The sequence below is a fragment of the Aedes albopictus genome, chromosome 3, assembly GCF_035046485.1.
Source record: "Aedes albopictus strain Foshan chromosome 3, AalbF5, whole genome shotgun sequence".
Lineage (NCBI taxonomy): Eukaryota > Metazoa > Arthropoda > Insecta > Diptera > Culicidae > Aedes > Aedes albopictus.
This window is the reverse complement of record NC_085138.1, coordinates 349646461-349667715: the sequence shown is the minus strand read 5'-3', so window position 1 is coordinate 349667715 and position 21255 is coordinate 349646461. Positions and strand designations below refer to the sequence as shown.

Here is a 21255-nt window from a genome sequence, read left to right as displayed (position 1 = left end):
AGAAATTTCTAGTATAATTTTCGGTGGAAACTCCTCGAGAAATTCCCGGTAGAATTGCTCTTGGAATCTCCTATAAAATTGTTGAAAGAATTTCTCTAAAGGAATTCCTGTAGGAATCACTTAAGAATCCCTTGAGAAATTTCCGGAAGAATATCTGGAGTTATCCTACGAGGAATTCCTAAGGGAAACCCCGAAAAATAGGCTGGAGGAATTCCAGGAGGAGTAGTAATCTTTGGATTAGTTCCTGGTGGAACCCCCGATGAAAATACTAGGGAAACCTCTGGTGGGAATTTCCGATGGAATCCCCGGTAAAACTGATGACAAATCAAATGTCCTTGATGAATCCCAGGAGAAATTCCTGGAGTTATCTGGAATTCAGATGGAAAAACCTCCGAAACAAAATGCTTGAGTAATACCCGGAGGGATTCTCCAGTTGTTACTTTCGAGAATTCTATGGCAATTTCTAGCACTACCGCTCCCGCAATTTCTTTCAGGGAATTTTACATCCATTCTTTCTGGGGATTTTTTTATCAATTTCCACTTCGAAATCTTTCACTAATTCCAGCTGGGAATTTTTCCAGCATTCTTCTCCGGGGAAATCTCAAGGCAAATCCTAGGAATTCTCCATAAATTTTTCGAGAGAATTCTTCACCGTTTTTACGGGGGGCTTCTGAAGGATTCCTTATGATCACTGTTTCAGCAATTCCTCCGGTTGATCTATAAACTTCTTTCAGCCGCCGCAGTGTCTGAAATAAAATAAAAATTTGCTTTTATTTACATCTGCAATTTTCTAATCAAATTAGCCTAAGCCCTCTTTGATGAACTGGCTGGTTGTTGCAGAGCAACTTATCGTGTAGCATGTGACATCACCGGTACAACTCATCAAACAAACGATAGGTACAATTAACAACTCGCCTATTGAGTAAATAGATGTTGCAAAATAATGGTTGCTGAAAGTTGCCCATGCCTATCCATTACTAAGAAGAGTATTTCTCTTACACCGATAATGTGTTCTTTTCCAAACAGCAAATGGCAATTTCCAAATGTCAGACCAATGCCTATGATACAATTTTCCTTGGCCAAATGACACCGCAGGTGCCTGCGCGAGGGCGTAAATGCGAACGGTTCCTCATGCATTATGGCTGAACTGAGCTGAGGCGGCATGTCATTACCGAATGTGCTCCGCGATACCCTGATGGTTTTCTGATTAATCATTTGTTCGTAGATGTGTGTATAGGGGCGTAGCAGTAGAGTAAACAGCCGTACGATTTGATGGCTTTTGAAGTGCTGCCGGTTTGATCTTTGATCACATCAGCACCATCGTTTGCTCGTTTGGCCAATGTTTTGGGGACAAAGAACACGGCTGATGATGGCCGCCCATCTATCGGTGATGCGGTGGTGAATACAGGAGACATTCAACGGTTTTGATATCGCAGTGAATGTCGGATGTTCTGCTCGTGCATTTTTTTTTCTTCTTTTTGACTTAACGTCCCCACTAGGACATAGTCTGCGTCTCAGTTTTGCACTTCCACAATTATCAATTGAACCATTTTGCATCAGTACATCGTGTACAACAGGTACGATGATACTCTACGCCCAGGAAAGTCAATAATATGTACTTCCACCCTCACCCTCAGGCATATCAATGTTGATTTAACTGCATTTTTGTGCGCGTCTCTTTGTGTAGGCGAACTTCACCTACGATAAAATAGGATCTTCAGGCCACACATAGTGTCAAAATTTCGATTATTATCGAACTTTCATGTACCTCGGATCTATCTTCAGAGAAAGTCAGCTTTCCGGCTATATTTTATAATAGGAAAGTTTGAAAATATTCCATTGGGGAAATTTTGATTTAGCAAAGTTTTTGGCTATTTTTCATACTAAAATTCATTGAATATTTTGAGTCGAAAAACGTCTCATACAAAATGTATGGGAAAATTTACGACGATACACTATTTTCTAGTATTCTGATTATAAAAGTATAGCCCAAATACTAATCATTTTCAAAGATAAAGAAAAAAAAACTTTCACATCATGAAAACAATATTGTGTAACAACTACCATTTCCTTAAAATAATGAGATTGAATAGTTGTCTCTCGAATACTATTTCCATCTAGTTCATGTCTATTTCGGGAACAACATGAGTTTAATTCCCGTTACACCTTCTACGTGACACCACACCACGGTACATAGGATGGTCAATAATTATGATTTGACCGTAGTTGTGTATTCGATAAGTCGGTCAAATCCTTCGGAATCCATGTCTAAGCTTGTGTTCAAAGTACTATTGAGCAGAAAGCTTTTCAATCGAGATAGATGTAGCTTGAGAATAACGATCAAATATTTCAGTTATTATTTTGGCTCACAGTGCAACGAAAAATATCTTGAATTGAAGGTTAGATCAATAAGTGAATCTGGCGTAGTGAAAATTGAACGGTGATGAAGAACAATTCGGCTAGCTGCTGCTTTGGTGTGGTTGCCATCGAAAAAAATGTGTCCGACTTCGATGGAGTGAAATGGAAACGTCAAAATTTGCGTAAATATTCGATTTCCAGTGCAATTGAGGCTGGTTATTGATAGTCTACATCTTTTTCTAATTCTATCAAATGAGTCATTGGTAAAGATAAGCGGAAATTTCATTGATTAATGGCTATTTTCCATCTAATATAATGGGAATTAGCGCATATGACGAAGTAAATTTCTACCCTATCGGAACGCAATAAAATCGTGCTATACTCAGAAAAATTAGTTCTTTCGATTAGGCTAAAGAAAACAGAAATATTCTATTCGTTGAACAACCCAATTATTGAACACTACCCAAATGTTGAATAGTTTCTGAAAATCGTTTTGTAACTCGAACTTAAGTAGTTCTCGCTTAAGGGTTGTTACAAAAATAAGAGAAATTAATTATTACAAAGGATTAACATATCACAAACACATTCAACCTTACAAATACACAATATACAGATATCACAAATTGACGCAACACGACACAAAACATATATGTGCCCTGTTATCCAGATGGATAACTCCTTCCGATCACAGGATGACGAGGTTTCATTTATTGGTTTGGGTCCATCAGTCATCCTGGAATTGTGTTTTAGTTGGCAGTATGCCTTTTGGTTCACAGCATTTGTTGCTGAGTTCATAGCTTGATTTTGTCTAGGAAAACTAATCCTAATTGGGCATCCCGTTTCGGGTTTCGACACTTGAGCTCAATAACTTGAAGTCTGTGGCAGGTTTTCGTCTCTAGTACTTGACCTCTGCCGGAAATGGCCTGAAAGTTGGCAATCAATATTGGATTGCATTTCATGGGCCTCTATTTTTCCAGAACCCTATATCCAATCAAATCTCTTAAACAGCAACACCATCTAGTGAGAAAATTTCTAGCTAGAGCATTTGAATAGAAGATTCACATCCGTGTGAACAACTCCGCCGAAGACCACCATCTTTAAATTTTAAACCATGGTTTGAATATCAGGAAAACTAGGTTACTTCACTTTCGCTGGTTTGTGGCGTTTCGCTTCTGGCCAGATATGATTACTCATTCAGTGCTCGGTGGTTTTCAAAATTCGTTTCCAGATAAATTGGTGAGCTATTAAATTTTGTGTGTTAGCTTAGCTAAACATAATTGTGGTGCTTTGTGGTCATGCGGTTAGTGTTACCAAGCGTAAGTATAACCGTATCATGCTATGGGTGGTGAGAGTTCGATTCCCGCTCCGAATAAAGAGACCTTCATTATTTTTTTTTCAATAAAAGAGATTTTACCCTACAAGGGTATTCATCTCTAATCTAATTGTATTTCCGCTTTGTTATAAAGTCACATTTTTCTATCATTTTTTTGTTATTTTCTATGATTCGGTTAAGCTTCCTATTAGTATATACGGTCCATTCATGAATTCAAGAAATGTAGCTCATTTCATTCGGGCTCCAGTCGACTGCGTTTCGATAGAACGATCCCGTTTTCTTTTTGTCTCTCCTACTGGTTCTTTTCTGTTGTCTGCCACACTTTTCCATTGTTGTGGCTTCGTTGAAGCGGCTGAGCAGGTCCAGTTGCACTTTTCGGCTGCGATGGTGTTGTTTTGTCGTTTTCGTTACATCAGAGTACATTAATGACCCGATTTTGTCAGTCCCTTTCCGCAACACAATTTTGGCTTTCCTTAAAAATCTAAACAGCTTTTCAAACTTTTTATCCCTGTATGATTTGCCTCTCAGCAGTAGTTTGGTGATGAACGTAAATGAATTGGTTAAAGTTTGACCATAAGCTAATGAGAGCAAAAAGTTTGACGCAAAAAGGGGCTGACAAAATCAGGTCCATACTGTATATAGTATTCGGGTGCGATCGGTGACCGCAATTTCGGCAAGTGGTCGGTTGGCTTCAATAGCTCACCATACTCATTTGGTCGAGTATTTTGATACACGATGGGATATGCTTCTAAAGCTCGATTCTCACAATTCGTTCGATGCACTCAGCGCCTTCAAATGATTTTCTAGATTAATATGGTCTTCTACAAAGTTGTTCCTAAAAGTAAGGCCCTCTTTTCAATATACATAAAAAATAGGGTGGTCCATATTTTCAAAGAAATTGGGAACCAAACTTTTTTATTTGCAAGAATAACTATATACATTCTTCGGGATAGTTGTAGATCTATCAATTTTGAGCAACTTTGCTGAAGACACTTTTTATGTAGCTTTGAAATTGACCGATCTAGAGGTATTTTTCTGAATAAGTATTACTTTCAAGGATCGACTGAAATTCTTAACTTTGAACTTTTAGTGGCTACGCAGTCTTTATTCTTGAAACGGGTTTATTATCTACCCAACGTTTCGGCACTTAGGGATGGTGCCTTCATCAGGGGGAAAATAATGAGACGAAACGAGAACATTATTTTCCCCCTGATGAAGGCACCATCCCTAAGTGCCGAAACGTTGGGTAGATAATAAACCCGTTTCAAGAATAAAGACTGCGTAGCCACTAAAAGTTCAAATTTCTGAATAAGCTTAGGGTGGTGGTTCAAGAAAAACCGGTTTTCTGGCGTTAACTTTTTCAGTTTTGATTTTTCATCAAAGTCACCCAAGAAACACTTGTAGAGCATTTGAAGGCGCGTCGTTTCGTGTGCTGAGATGGTCGTTATCTCTTTTGGTTCAAAAGTTACAGGCATTTTTCTTGAAAAATCAAAGTTTTTTAAAAAGGTGTTATGACGGGTTGGGGCAAACATAAAAAATATCTTTTGCCCGCATTCAAAAGAACAAATGTTGTTATAAAATATATAAAAAAAATAGAAGGGTGTTATTTTTGTAACTCAAGTGAAAAATACTTGAAAAGTGCCTATTTTTTCTAGAAAATTATCAATATCTTTTGAACGGAATGACGTAGCAACATTCTCAGCGGTTTGGTTCTTAGACAACTTTGATGAGAAATTTGAAACAAAAAAGATAAAGCGTTTAAACTGTTTTGACCAAATTTGGAGCATTTTCCCATAGTTTTCATAGGATGACGCTAGAACAAATAGTTTTATTGCTTTATCTTTTTTGTTTCAAATTTCTTGTCAAAGTCGCCTAAGAACCACTTTTAGAGCTTCCAAAAACGCGCATTTTCGTGCGCTGAGAATGTTGCTACGTCATTCCGAGCATTGCCGAGGATTTTGCGCAGCAGGGTCTTGACGGATTTCACGCATGCCTCCCAGATGCCGCCGAAAGATGGTGATCGCGGCTTAATAAAATGGAACTGAATTCCATCATCCCCACAATTGCGTTCTACGGAATTTTTGTGTTGTTGGGATAGGAACAACTTGCGGAGCACCTTGTAGCACCAACGAAATTGGTGGCGTTGTCGCAGTAGATGTGCGTTGGCTTACCTCTCCGGCTGGTGAAACGCCGGAGGCTCGCGAAGAATGCTTCGGTGGTGAGGTCGCAACTAGTTCGAGGTGAACTGCCTTTGTCACCAGGCAGACGTACACGACAATGTACACTTTGGATAGTGGGGAGTTGCGGCTTCTGGTGAACGGGCGCACGTAGAGCGGGCCGGCGAGATCGATGCCGACGTTTTCGAAAGGGTACGCCTGAGTGACTCGCACCGAAGGAAGTTGGCCCATCAGCTGCTCGAGCGGATTTGGTCGAGCGCGGGCGCACGTCATGCACCGGTGGACGATCTTTCGAACCAGATTCCGGCCGCCAAGAGGCCAGTACTTCTGGCGGAGGGACGATAGCAGCAACCCAGGACCTGCGTGGAGTGTCTTCTGGTGCTCTCTCGTCACAATGAGGTCGGTTAAACGATGCTTGGCCGGTAAAAGGATAGGACACTTCTCGTCGTTTGGTATGGAAGCGTTGTGCAACCGGCCGCCGAGGCGGATCACACCATCCACCAACTGTGGAGTCAGGAACCGAAGTTTGGATTTTCGGTCTACCTTCCCAGTCGAGGACAGTTGGCGCAGTTCCTTCTCGAAATGCTCATGCAGAGCCTGTCGGAAAAGCGAGCATGGTATGGTCGATTTCGGCTACGGACAGAGGGCCGACAACACGTTCCTGCTGGTTCTTGTGGCGGAGGCAGTTCTCACAGAACCGACGAATGATGGCGCCGATCCGAAGCAATGAACGGAGACTTGAGTAGCGGAGAACCAGATCCAGAGACGGGTCATCTTCGACGGTAGCAAGGGCGACTATCTTGCGGGCTTCGAGGCTGGTGGATTTAGACGTTGCATACTTGACTGGCCACGGAATGTCCAGTGCATCAAGCCCGGCTGGTCCGTGCCACCAAAGGGAGTGCGCTGTGAGCTCGTCGAGGGTCATACCGCGAGAGATGAGGTCGGCCGGATTGTCCTTTGACGGAACGTGACTCCAGACCGCGTGTGTGGTGAGTTCCTGGATTTCAGCCACGCGATTTGCCACAAACGTCTTCCACGATGACGGTGTTGCGGCGAGCCAGTCCAGCACTATGGTGGAGTCTGTCCACAGGTAGACCGTGGCGGAAATCTCGACAGAATCCATGGCATGGACTAGGAGTTTGGCGAGCAGGTGAGCCGCGCAGAGCTCTAGGCGTGGAATTGACTTCGTGTCGACTGGTGCCACCTTTGACTTCTACATGAGCAGCCGAACAGAGCAGGATCCATCTAATGAGATGGAACGGAGAAACAAGCAAGCACCGTAGGTGGCCTCCGAAGCGTCACTGAAACCATGAACTTCCAGGCGGGCGTAACCGGGGCTGAGGACGTGCCGGGGAATCCGCAGATGCACAAGACCGGCAAATTTCTGTTGAATGTCCTGCCACTCACTGACGACTGCCGGAGGAACTGGTGTGTCCCAGTCGAGGTGCAGCTGCCACAAGCCTTGGAGGAGGATTTTTGCCTTCGAGATGGTCGGACCAATAAGTCCAAGCGGGTCGAACAGACTGCTGATTTGCGACAGCATCTCCCGCTTCGTGAGTGTCGAATATTCCTTCCATTTTGGCTGCTTGAAGGACAGAAGATCGGTAGCAGGCTCCCAGCGTAATCCGAGCGTGGTGACGGAGGCTTCATGGTCCAAATCGAGCAGCGTTTCAGTCTCCCGGAGCTCCGGCGGAATGGCGTTGAGCACAGTCTGGTTGTTCGACGACCATTGCCGAAGCGGAAGGCCTGCAGAAGCCAGCATCGCGATGAGCTGCTTGCAGGTAGTGGCGAGAGATGAAGTGTCGTTGGAGCCAGTTAGCAGGTTGTCCACGTAGAAGTCGCGGCGAAGTACACGAGCTGCCAGCGGGAATCGCTATCCTTCGTCGTCGGCAAGCTTCTGCAACGTCCTGACGGCCAGGAACGGGGCACAACTGGTGCCGTAGGTGACGGTGAGTAGCTGGTAAATCTTCAGCGGAAGATCCGGATGATCGCGCCACACTATTCGAGTCAGCGGTTGATCCTGTTCCGATACTAGCACCTGACGATACATTTTTTCAATGTACGCCGACACGACGAATTCGGTGATTCGGAAGCGAATGACGATCGTGACTAAGGTGTCTTGGACGGTGGGGCTAACGAGGAGAACATCGTTGAGAGACAGACCGGATTTCGACCGGCAAGACGCATCGAAGACGGTTCGGAGCTTGGTAGTGGTGCTGTCCATCTTAATGACTGCGTGATGGGGAACATAGTAGCGAGATTTACAGTCTCGCTCGTTGGGATCAATTTCCCTCATGTGTCCGAGAGCTTGGTATTCATGGACGAATTTTTGGTACATGGCATGCTTCTCTGGATCTTTGGCCAGCGATTGTTCCAAGGAGTAGAACCGCCGCGTAGCGTTGTACCAATTATCGTCTAACCGGGGAAGCAACTCTTCTCTCTTTGGGAGCTTGACGACGTAGCGACCATCTGCATTTCGGACGATGTGTTCGACGAAGTGTTCCTCGCAGTATCGCTCGGACGGAGACCAGCCTTTTGACTGCTGCACCTCTTCAAGCTGCCAAAAGCGGTTGACTAGCTCGTCGATTGTACAGGGATTGCTGAACTGGCAGTTACGAGGATCTTCATGGTCGTGATTTTCCAGCATGCCCTCTCCGGAGACGACCCATCCAAATTCGGTGTTCTGGAGCAGCGGAAGATCGTTGCCGAGAGAGATTCGGCCATAGCGGAGGACACGGAAGAAGTGGGCGGCTCCCAGAATCATGTCGATGTTACTGGTGACCGCGAAAGTTGGATCGGCGAGGTTGACGTGCTCCGGTACTTGACGGGTGTCAACGGAGAACTGTGGAAGCTTCACGGTGATCAACGGAAGAATCAGCATCGAACATTTCACGGAGAAAGATGAAATCCGGGGAGAAACGCTCACGCATACTTCGTACTCTACGCGCGTGGTGGTGTTACCAATTCCGCTGATTGTCATCGGCTGTGGCAGACGAGTCCGTGGTAGTTGGAGCTTCTCACAGAGTCCGGCAGACACGAAGTTTCGTTGGGATGCACAGTCCAGCAAGCATCGTGCGGAAAAGATGCGACCTCTACTGCTACGGATGTTCACGAGCGCAGTTGGAAGAAAAACGGTTCCAGGGATCACGGCTTGGGATTGCGAGACCAAAGCGCACTGGGGATTCCCGGAAATGTCGTGAACACGGAGAGAGGGAACGATTGACGTACTAGGAGTACACGATTGCTGGGCTTGAACTTGTGCAACGGACTTCAAATGCGCTTGATTCGACGGAACTGGACACATTTCTTCGACAGCGACGCAGCAGGTAGATTCTTCAGACTGGGTGCTGGACGTGGACTTCGTATCGCTGCTGTCCGTTTGAAACAGCGTGTGATGTTTTCGGGAGCAGACGCGGCAGCGGGAGCCCGAACAGGTTCGGGCGAAATGGGAGGAGGAGCGCAAGCAATTTAGGCAGATGTTTTCTTGTTTCACCAGGTCGGTCCGTTGCGCGATGTCCAACTTCTGGAATTCCGGACAGTGGTACAGGTAGTGCCCCTGTCCACACTTCTCGCAGGGGTTCTCCGACTTGCTGGCACTGGAACTCGAAGATGTCGAACTGGATGCGATCTTCGGCGGCGCTGCGACTGGGAATGCGGCTGATTTAGGCGGAAGCTTGGGCTTGTTGCGAGGAGAGAGAGCGAATGTGGCCGGGGAAACTGCGTGCAGGACTCGAGCATAGTTCTGGAGGAAATTCACCATCTGGACGTACGATGGCATGGAGGTCGAGTCATCAGCCGTTGCGCTGGATGTCGAAGCAATTCCTCCTAGAACGGAAGCGATGTTGTCAGCGTCGAGTTTGGCGCAGTGGTTCTCCCATTCTCGGAGCGTACACGAGTCGAGGCGGACTGTCAGCAGATAAACCAGTAAGGAACTCCACTTGTCGGCTGGTTCACCCAAACTCTCAATACGGAGATTTGTTGTTCGAAGCGATCGACCAGCGCCAGAAGATCTTCGGCGGATTCTTGACGCATCGCTGGAGTGTCAAACAGCGTTCGAATGTGACACTTGATGAGCTGCCGCTTGTTTTCGAATCGCAGCGTAAGTGCCCGCCAAGCGGCCTTGTAACCCTGCTCGCTGACCTTGATCGGGTCAAGAATACGGGCCGCTTCACCCTAAACAAGACCTTTCAGGTAATGCAGCATCTCAACGGGACCGATATCACTCCGAGAACCGATAGCAGACTGGAAGGAATCGCGAAAGACGCACCAGTCCTCCAAACGACCACTAAACTTAGGGAGATTCAGCTCCGGAAGCCGAACGTTCAATGGCTGAGAAGATGGGGAGCGACTGGTGGAAGAGAAGCTGGCGGCCTTCGCAATCTGCTTCAGGTAGAATGCACGCAAAACATAGTATCGGGAATCAAATTTTTGACGCTCACCTTTCAAGTCGATGGGATTCTCCTCCGTGGATAAGGCTTCAATTTTGACAGCCAGCTGATGGAATTCGTCGTAGAACCGCTCAAGCTTCTCCGCCCAAGCTTCTACCTGCTCCTTTCTGGCCTCCTCCTTGTCGAAATTCTTCACATAAAATTCCAGCAACGCCACTGAATCCAGCACATTTTGCTTCTTCCGCCATTTTGTTCTCCGGTAGCGTCGAATTGATCACACACACGTACTTTTCCACCGCCCAGAATCAAAATACAAAACCGGGAGCAACGATTTGTGTGTGCAAACGCGGCGTTGTAACGATTTCAACTGTTTTATTTACATTTTCTTATGCTACTATTTACATGTGTTGTGCGTTCGGTGTGCACAGTGGGTCAAAGTTGATAACGGTTGGTCAAAATTATTTACTTCTACTACATTAAAAATTTCATTTAGTTCTAATTCAGGATGAATATTTAACAGAAGTAATGTGCACAATAGCACAAAGGTGTAGCACCTATAGCGAAAAAGAGGCAAAGACAACCGTTGCGATTGAATGCCAGCTGACAACTGGATATTTTCAATAAGAAATGTTTCTTTCTCATATCCACTGCTGTAATGATGCATGTAATGTAATGTGTCATGTCCGTACTGTCTAGTTATTTTAGACATGGACACCAGCGTGGTTAAAAAAATTGTTTTAGCTCCACACCGCTTATTCGATTCATAACCAGATTCTGTGCCTTCTCTTGTGCAGTCTCAATTTTCAACCAACCCAAATAGAAAATTATGGTTCATGGTATCGTGCATATTATAAGATGTTCATTTGTGGAATAATAACGATAGACGTAAGGTACCCCGGGGCAAGTGGGACCTAAAAAAATGCTAATTTGGTTTTGTCATGCCAAAAGTTTCAGAACACAAATTCTTTAATAATTCCAATGGACCCAAAAGACGTTGTTGGTATATTTGTACTTATTAACGTGCATTAAAACTGTTTCAAAATTTTTACATTCCATATATTCTGCATATAATGAAAAGTGTAGCAGATCTTCATTTACTGCGTTTCACGGGGCAAGTGGGACCTATTCAGAGTTTTTGTTCAAAGGGCTTAATATAAGTCGCAACAAATAAGGTAACATGAATCATAAATCTCTTATATGAATGACTATGTTTAGAGATTAAAATAAGAAGAGGTTTATGGTATCGTTAGCGTTAGCGTAGTTACGGTATACTTCGTAGATTGGATACTAACAACATTCATGTACCTTTTGCTAATCTTGCTCGGATTGCTTTTCGGAACAAAGCTGGAGAGTTAACTTCGCTCCAATCTTATGCAAGAATACCAAAAGCACAAATGTCATTATTCCCGGCCACGCCCATCTTTACCGTAACTTGGGATAGGGGAAGGAAATGTTGATGTAGCACTTATATAAGAGGCCTCCGACTCAGTGACACTCCCATAAGTACTACGGAGTGGGTGGTTGGGAGATGTATTATGCAGGTCAAGGATTCGCCTGAAAAGCTGACGATGGACCCACGGCATTGGTTGTTTAGTTGGTTAAAATTTAATCTTTTGAAAGCCGGCAATCAAAAGAGATTTTTTTTTCTATTTATTGTTTAAATAATTATGTTTCTGCTCAGTAAGAGGCCCAAGCAGAACCGATCCCTCCAGGGTCATCGGAACATTACAATAAATGTTTGAAACGCGTGAAAAAAATGGCGATCCGAGAAAAAAAACTCAATTTAAATAAAAAAACGCGAAAACAACGAAAAAAAACATCTCAATTTATTAAAAAAAATACGTAAAACGAGTTGAAAAAATAAAATGTAAAGATATGTTTTCTATTTATTGTATAAATAAGTATGTTTCGGCTAAGTGTGAGGCACAAGCAGAACCGATTAAAATGCAAGGAAAAAATAAAATTGGTGACTCGAAAAAAAAATAACAAAATAAAAAAAAATAAACAAAAAATCGCGTTACACAACAACAAAGAACATCTCAATTTATTAAAAAAAAAAATAAAATAAAATAAAACAAGATCGCGTAAAACGAGTAAAAAAACATGATTGGCAATCCAAAAAAAAAAAAACAATTTTTCTAAAAAAAAAACGCATCCGCACCCGCGACATTACGACACAAGGCTCAAAGAAAAACGACGCGGACAACGTGGTCTACCCGAAACCGAATGATATGGCGATCTTGGAAGCGTTGTGCAACCGGCCGCCGAGGCGGATCACACCATCCACCAACTGTGGAGTCAGGAACCGAAGTTTGGATTTTCGGTCTACCTTCCCAGTCGAGGACAGTTGGCGCAGTTCCTTCTCGAAATGCTCATGCAGAGCCTGTCGGAAAAGCGAGCATGGTATGGTCGATTTCGGCTACGGACAGAGGGCCGACAACACGTTCCTGCTGGTTCTTGTGGCGGAGGCAGTTCTCACAGAACCGACGAATGATGGCGCCGATCCGAAGCAATGAACGGAGACTTGAGTAGCGGAGAACCAGATCCAGAGACGGGTCATCTTCGACGGTAGCAAGGGCGACTATCTTGCGGGCTTCGAGGCTGGTGGATTTAGACGTTGCATACTTGACTGGCCACGGAATGTCCAGTGCATCAAGCCCGGCTGGTCCGTGCCACCAAAGGGAGTGCGCTGTGAGCTCGTCGAGGGTCATACCGCGAGAGATGAGGTCGGCCGGATTGTCCTTTGACGGAACGTGACTCCAGACCGCGTGTGTGGTGAGTTCCTGGATTTCAGCCACGCGATTTGCCACAAACGTCTTCCACGATGACGGTGTTGCGGCGAGCCAGTCCAGCACTATGGTGGAGTCTGTCCACAGGTAGACCGTGGCGGAAATCTCGACAGAATCCATGGCATGGACTAGGAGTTTGGCGAGCAGGTGAGCCGCGCAGAGCTCTAGGCGTGGAATTGACTTCGTGTCGACTGGTGCCACCTTTGACTTCTACATGAGCAGCCGAACAGAGCAGGATCCATCTAATGAGATGGAACGGAGAAACAAGCAAGCACCGTAGGTGGCCTCCGAAGCGTCACTGAAACCATGAACTTCCAGGCGGGCGTAACCGGGGCTGAGGACGTGCCGGGGAATCCGCAGATGCACAAGACCGGCAAATTTCTGTTGAATGTCCTGCCACTCACTGACGACTGCCGGAGGAACTGGTGTGTCCCAGTCGAGGTGCAGCTGCCACAAGCCTTGGAGGAGGATTTTTGCCTTCGAGATGGTCGGACCAATAAGTCCAAGCGGGTCGAACAGACTGCTGATTTGCGACAGCATCTCCCGCTTCGTGAGTGTCGAATATTCCTTCCATTTTGGCTGCTTGAAGGACAGAAGATCGGTAGCAGGCTCCCAGCGTAATCCGAGCGTGGTGACGGAGGCTTCATGGTCCAAATCGAGCAGCGTTTCAGTCTCCCGGAGCTCCGGCGGAATGGCGTTGAGCACAGTCTGGTTGTTCGACGACCATTGCCGAAGCGGAAGGCCTGCAGAAGCCAGCATCGCGATGAGCTGCTTGCAGGTAGTGGCGAGAGATGAAGTGTCGTTGGAGCCAGTTAGCAGGTTGTCCACGTAGAAGTCGCGGCGAAGTACACGAGCTGCCAGCGGGAATCGCTATCCTTCGTCGTCGGCAAGCTTCTGCAACGTCCTGACGGCCAGGAACGGGGCACAACTGGTGCCGTAGGTGACGGTGAGTAGCTGGTAAATCTTCAGCGGAAGATCCGGATGATCGCGCCACACTATTCGAGTCAGCGGTTGATCCTGTTCCGATACTAGCACCTGACGATACATTTTTTCAATGTACGCCGACACGACGAATTCGGTGATTCGGAAGCGAATGACGATCGTGACTAAGGTGTCTTGGACGGTGGGGCTAACGAGGAGAACATCGTTGAGAGACAGACCGGATTTCGACCGGCAAGACGCATCGAAGACGGTTCGGAGCTTGGTAGTGGTGCTGTCCATCTTAATGACTGCGTGATGGGGAACATAGTAGCGAGATTTACAGTCTCGCTCGTTGGGATCAATTTCCCTCATGTGTCCGAGAGCTTGGTATTCATGGACGAATTTTTGGTACATGGCATGCTTCTCTGGATCTTTGGCCAGCGATTGTTCCAAGGAGTAGAACCGCCGCGTAGCGTTGTACCAATTATCGTCTAACCGGGGAAGCAACTCTTCTCTCTTTGGGAGCTTGACGACGTAGCGACCATCTGCATTTCGGACGATGTGTTCGACGAAGTGTTCCTCGCAGTATCGCTCGGACGGAGACCAGCCTTTTGACTGCTGCACCTCTTCAAGCTGCCAAAAGCGGTTGACTAGCTCGTCGATTGTACAGGGATTGCTGAACTGGCAGTTACGAGGATCTTCATGGTCGTGATTTTCCAGCATGCCCTCTCCGGAGACGACCCATCCAAATTCGGTGTTCTGGAGCAGCGGAAGATCGTTGCCGAGAGAGATTCGGCCATAGCGGAGGACACGGAAGAAGTGGGCGGCTCCCAGAATCATGTCGATGTTACTGGTGACCGCGAAAGTTGGATCGGCGAGGTTGACGTGCTCCGGTACTTGACGGGTGTCAACGGAGAACTGTGGAAGCTTCACGGTGATCAACGGAAGAATCAGCATCGAACATTTCACGGAGAAAGATGAAATCCGGGGAGAAACGCTCACGCATACTTCGTACTCTACGCGCGTGGTGGTGTTACCAATTCCGCTGATTGTCATCGGCTGTGGCAGACGAGTCCGTGGTAGTTGGAGCTTCTCACAGAGTCCGGCAGACACGAAGTTTCGTTGGGATGCACAGTCCAGCAAGCATCGTGCGGAAAAGATGCGACCTCTACTGCTACGGATGTTCACGAGCGCAGTTGGAAGAAAAACGGTTCCAGGGATCACGGCTTGGGATTGCGAGACCAAAGCGCACTGGGGATTCCCGGAAATGTCGTGAACACGGAGAGAGGGAACGATTGACGTACTAGGAGTACACGATTGCTGGGCTTGAACTTGTGCAACGGACTTCAAATGCGCTTGATTCGACGGAACTGGACACATTTCTTCGACAGCGACGCAGCAGGTAGATTCTTCAGACTGGGTGCTGGACGTGGACTTCGTATCGCTGCTGTCCGTTTGAAACAGCGTGTGATGTTTTCGGGAGCAGACGCGGCAGCGGGAGCCCGAACAGGTTCGGGCGAAATGGGAGGAGGAGCGCAAGCAATTTAGGCAGATGTTTTCTTGTTTCACCAGGTCGGTCCGTTGCGCGATGTCCAACTTCTGGAATTCCGGACAGTGGTACAGGTAGTGCCCCTGTCCACACTTCTCGCAGGGGTTCTCCGACTTGCTGGCACTGGAACTCGAAGATGTCGAACTGGATGCGATCTTCGGCGGCGCTGCGACTGGGAATGCGGCTGATTTAGGCGGAAGCTTGGGCTTGTTGCGAGGAGAGAGAGCGAATGTGGCCGGGGAAACTGCGTGCAGGACTCGAGCATAGTTCTGGAGGAAATTCACCATCTGGACGTACGATGGCATGGAGGTCGAGTCATCAGCCGTTGCGCTGGATGTCGAAGCAATTCCTCCTAGAACGGAAGCGATGTTGTCAGCGTCGAGTTTGGCGCAGTGGTTCTCCCATTCTCGGAGCGTACACGAGTCGAGGCGGACTGTCAGCAGATAAACCAGTAAGGAACTCCACTTGTCGGCTGGTTCACCCAAACTCTCAATACGGAGATTTGTTGTTCGAAGCGATCGACCAGCGCCAGAAGATCTTCGGCGGATTCTTGACGCATCGCTGGAGTGTCAAACAGCGTTCGAATGTGACACTTGATGAGCTGCCGCTTGTTTTCGAATCGCAGCGTAAGTGCCCGCCAAGCGGCCTTGTAACCCTGCTCGCTGACCTTGATCGGGTCAAGAATACGGGCCGCTTCACCCTAAACAAGACCTTTCAGGTAATGCAGCATCTCAACGGGACCGATATCACTCCGAGAACCGATAGCAGACTGGAAGGAATCGCGAAAGACGCACCAGTCCTCCAAACGACCACTAAACTTAGGGAGATTCAGCTCCGGAAGCCGAACGTTCAATGGCTGAGAAGATGGGGAGCGACTGGTGGAAGAGAAGCTGGCGGCCTTCGCAATCTGCTTCAGGTAGAATGCACGCAAAACATAGTATCGGGAATCAAATTTTTGACGCTCACCTTTCAAGTCGATGGGATTCTCCTCCGTGGATAAGGCTTCAATTTTGACAGCCAGCTGATGGAATTCGTCGTAGAACCGCTCAAGCTTCTCCGCCCAAGCTTCTACCTGCTCCTTTCTGGCCTCCTCCTTGTCGAAATTCTTCACATAAAATTCCAGCAACGCCACTGAATCCAGCACATTTTGCTTCTTCCGCCATTTTGTTCTCCGGTAGCGTCGAATTGATCACACACACGTACTTTTCCACCGCCCAGAATCAAAATACAAAACCGGGAGCAACGATTTGTGTGTGCAAACGCGGCGTTGTAACGATTTCAACTGTTTTATTTACATTTTCTTATGCTACTATTTACATGTGTTGTGCGTTCGGTGTGCACAGTGGGTCAAAGTTGATAACGGTTGGTCAAAATTATTTACTTCTACTACATTAAAAATTTCATTTAGTTCTAATTCAGGATGAATATTTAACAGAAGTAATGTGCACAATAGCACAAAGGTGTAGCACCTATAGCGAAAAAGAGGCAAAGACAACCGTTGCGATTGAATGCCAGCTGACAACTGGATATTTTCAATAAGAAATGTTTCTTTCTCATATCCACTGCTGTAATGATGCATGTAATGTAATGTGTCATGTCCGTACTGTCTAGTTATTTTAGACATGGACACCAGCGTGGTTAAAAAAATTGTTTTAGCTCCACACCGCTTATTCGATTCATAACCAGATTCTGTGCCTTCTCTTGTGCAGTCTCAATTTTCAACCAACCCAAATAGAAAATTATGGTTCATGGTATCGTGCATATTATAAGATGTTCATTTGTGGAATAATAACGATAGACGTAAGGTACCCCGGGGCAAGTGGGACCTAAAAAAATGCTAATTTGGTTTTGTCATGCCAAAAGTTTCAGAACACAAATTCTTTAATAATTCCAATGGACCCAAAAGACGTTGTTGGTATATTTGTACTTATTAACGTGCATTAAAACTGTTTCAAAATTTTTACATTCCATATATTCTGCATATAATGAAAAGTGTAGCAGATCTTCATTTACTGCGTTTCACGGGGCAAGTGGGACCTATTCAGAGTTTTTGTTCAAAGGGCTTAATATAAGTCGCAACAAATAAGGTAACATGAATCATAAATCTCTTATATGAATGACTATGTTTAGAGATTAAAATAAGAAGAGGTTTATGGTATCGTTAGCGTTAGCGTAGTTACGGTATACTTCGTAGATTGGATACTAACAACATTCATGTACCTTTTGCTAATCTTGCTCGGATTGCTTTTCGGAACAAAGCTGGAGAGTTAACTTCGCTCCAATCTTATGCAAGAATACCAAAAGCACAAATGTCATTATTCCCGGCCACGCCCATCTTTACCGTAACTTGGGATAGGGGAAGGAAATGTTGATGTAGCACTTATATAAGAGGCCTCCGACTCAGTGACACTCCCATAAGTACTACGGAGTGGGTGGTTGGGAGATGTATTATGCAGGTCAAGGATTCGCCTGAAAAGCTGACGATGGACCCACGGCATTGGTTGTTTAGTTGGTTAAAATTTAATCTTTTGAAAGCCGGCAATCAAAAGAGATTTTTTTTTCTATTTATTGTTTAAATAATTATGTTTCTGCTCAGTAAGAGGCCCAAGCAGAACCGATCCCTCCAGGGTCATCGGAACATTACAATAAATGTTTGAAACGCGTGAAAAAAATGGCGATCCGAGAAAAAAAACTCAATTTAAATAAAAAAACGCGAAAACAACGAAAAAAAACATCTCAATTTATTAAAAAAAATACGTAAAACGAGTTGAAAAAATAAAATGTAAAGATATGTTTTCTATTTATTGTATAAATAAGTATGTTTCGGCTAAGTGTGAGGCACAAGCAGAACCGATTAAAATGCAAGGAAAAAATAAAATTGGTGACTCGAAAAAAAAATAACAAAATAAAAAAAAATAAACAAAAAATCGCGTTACACAACAACAAAGAACATCTCAATTTATTAAAAAAAAAAATAAAATAAAATAAAACAAGATCGCGTAAAACGAGTAAAAAAACATGATTGGCAATCCAAAAAAAAAAAAACAATTTTTCTAAAAAAAAAACGCATCCGCACCCGCGACATTACGACACAAGGCTCAAAGAAAAACGACGCGGACAACGTGGTCTACCCGAAACCGAATGATATGGCGATCTTGACCCTTCAAAAAAATAAGAAGGATGTTTCGCGTCCCGACTGCAGGGTTGCCCGCTTGTACATCTGAAATAGAAAATAGTATTAAATGGTGATAGTCTCACAACAGTTACATAATTTTCGGAAATAAATCTCTCTATACATAGACAAAAATTACCTGAATCCTCCTGAAACAAATGGTTTATTAACAATGAAAAACATAATACAAAAAAAAAGTAGAACAAATTATGATCTTGGAATTTCCCTGCATTTAAATTAACAAAGTTAAAAATTACAAGATCAGAATTTGGTATGGTAGATCTTACACCGTAACGCACCATTATAAGGTGATCTACCCACGTTACGGGGCAAAATAAGAAGAGGTTTATGGTATCATGCATAAATTACGTAACACATAACAAATCGCTGGGGGAAATTGAATCAACTCTAGCAGCTCATGCAGAATAAATTGATTTTTTTTATACAAAAAGCGCCGTAAAATGAAGTGACAAAAGATTTCGAAACTTGGTCTTATATTATATAGTTAATGATTATCACCAATAGTAAATCTGGGGTTTCGAGATTTGCAGTAATATCTTCTCCCTTACACAATCTTACGATTATTAAATAATGTTTTTTTTAAATCATGAATTTTGAAAAGGCCATTTCCCTATGTTATTTTTTTTATGGACGGTCCCCGAATTCTCAGAAGAATGCATTATGCAGCGTTAAGTGAAAAAATGGAAGATATTTAGAAAAAAAAACATAAAAAATACATGCTTTTTTTTTGTTTTACCCAAGGTTTTACCATTTTTAACAAGAATTTCATCATCTAAATAGAGGTAATAAAGTATAATTCAACAGTAGATTACTTAACGCATCAATTTTTTTGACTTCCGTGCTAATTTCATCTTAGGTTGGGCAAGGCGAGATGAACCCATAAGGGGCCGTCCATATACCACGTGGACAACTTGGAGGGGGGAGGGGGTTCGAGAAAAGTCCACGCTTGTCCACGGAGAGGGGGGTGGGGGTTCGTCAAATGTCCACGTGGACAACATTAACATAAGAATTAAGAAACAAAGATTTACAAACGAAATAAATTATGTCGCATTGTTGATGAGATTTTCTTCAATAACAGTTCTTAACATTTTATATTATTATACATTGTTTTTTAGTCGGACGTGACTTCTTCAAGGAAAAAAAATCATGGTATTGACTCATCGATCAATCTATATATACATATACAGGGTGTTCAATAAGTTCGGATACACCATATAACTTGAATTAATTTCACATCTGTAATTCAGATTTTCAAAGTAAATGTATTTATTGAAAGGTCATATAACACTGGTCAAATATAGCATATGGTTTTGAATAAAGTCTTTTTCCACTTTTTTATATAAGCCTTAGATGTATCTAAAGTTTGTTAGCTCCGGCACGCTGGAATAATTTTCGATAAGTTGCTCAAGCTACAGAAGTCTAAAACGTTGACTTTTGAGTTTACATCTCACTATACTAAATTAAAATATCTAAATTAATAGACAAAAGCTTTACACTGCTATTTCAGTGATGGTATAGTGATTAATTTGCAAGTTTAGTCAAAATGTGCTTAAATCTATGAAAAAGGCATAAATACATTATATAAAGCCAATTTTGGTTCAAATTTGCCACAATAGGGATATAATCAAGTTTTGGAAAAGATAATTATGGATTAAACTGAGATATAACGCACCCATGCTTTTTGACAAAACAAAAATCATTGAAACAGGTACAGTGGCAATTTTAGCAATTTTAAAGATCAAAATAAAATGAGTCCGTACTTCACCCAATCTGAATCTTATAGATTATTTCGTATGGCCATAGTTGCTACCACTTATGCTGAGGACAATAACCTAATTTGATTTAACTTAACACCATTACTCAATAAAAACTAGACGAAATACCAATGACAGACGTGCGTGCCGGCCGAAAGGAACTTGAGACACATTTGCAATTATTACAAAAGGATAAAGGACAGTTTATTTCAAAACATATATTGTATTTGATCAGTGTTATGTGAGCTTTCAATTAACACATTCACTTTGCAAATCTGAATTACAGATGGGAAATAAATTCAATTTTACTGTGTATAAGTTCAACACCGTGTATATAAAATCTATATATATAAAAATGCAGTGGCATACGTGGGACCGCGCATAACTTACGAACGAAAGGTCCGATTTTGGTCGTCTTAGTTTTGTTCTGTTATTATTCACCCAAAGAAGGTTTATGAGGCAAAAAACATGGAAAAATTGTGAGTTTTTGAAAATCGATCTTCCATACATTTTGACCGGGGATTTGGTCTAGCCTAGAAACTTGAAACGTCAAAAAACGCAGTAGGCAAGACAAAGTTTGCCGGGTACAGCTAGTTTGTTCTAAAATAAACACAATTCCTTACTTTTTCTTTCGAGGAATAATCCGGAGATTTAAAATGGAGTGTAGACCATGCAAATGTTGGTGTTTCAGTCAGAAAGTTTTCATTGAAGTTCTGTGTGGATTTCTCGAAGTTTCAAAATACATGTTAAGATTTGCAGGTTTATCTCAAACACTTTTTTTTGAGCTTCCTTT

General features: G+C 44.0%; 3 protein-coding genes across 3 annotated transcripts; all 3 read right to left on the bottom strand.

The window, feature by feature from the left end:
* Positions 1–5742: 5742 nt before the first annotated feature.
* Positions 5743–6991, bottom strand: LOC134290891 (uncharacterized). Its single transcript, XM_062858115.1, has 2 exons — positions 6521–6991; positions 5743–6465 (listed from the first exon to the last, which is right to left on the bottom strand). The coding sequence occupies exons 1-2, from the start codon at positions 6989–6991 to the stop codon at positions 5743–5745; spliced, it is 1194 nt and encodes a 397-aa protein (XP_062714099.1).
* A 750-nt stretch (positions 6992–7741) lies between these two features.
* On the bottom strand, positions 7742–13165 carry LOC134290890 (uncharacterized). The gene is made up of 4 exons (XM_062858114.1): positions 12695–13165; positions 12586–12639; positions 9807–10041; positions 7742–9693 (listed from the first exon to the last, which is right to left on the bottom strand). Exons 1-4 carry the CDS (start codon positions 13163–13165, stop codon positions 7742–7744), a joined length of 2712 nt encoding a protein of 903 aa, XP_062714098.1.
* A 750-nt stretch (positions 13166–13915) lies between these two features.
* LOC134290889 (uncharacterized) lies at positions 13916–15820 on the bottom strand. The gene has a single exon (XM_062858113.1). The coding sequence runs from the start codon at positions 15818–15820 to the stop codon at positions 13916–13918; it is 1905 nt and encodes a 634-aa protein (XP_062714097.1).
* Positions 15821–21255: the final 5435 nt, after the last annotated feature.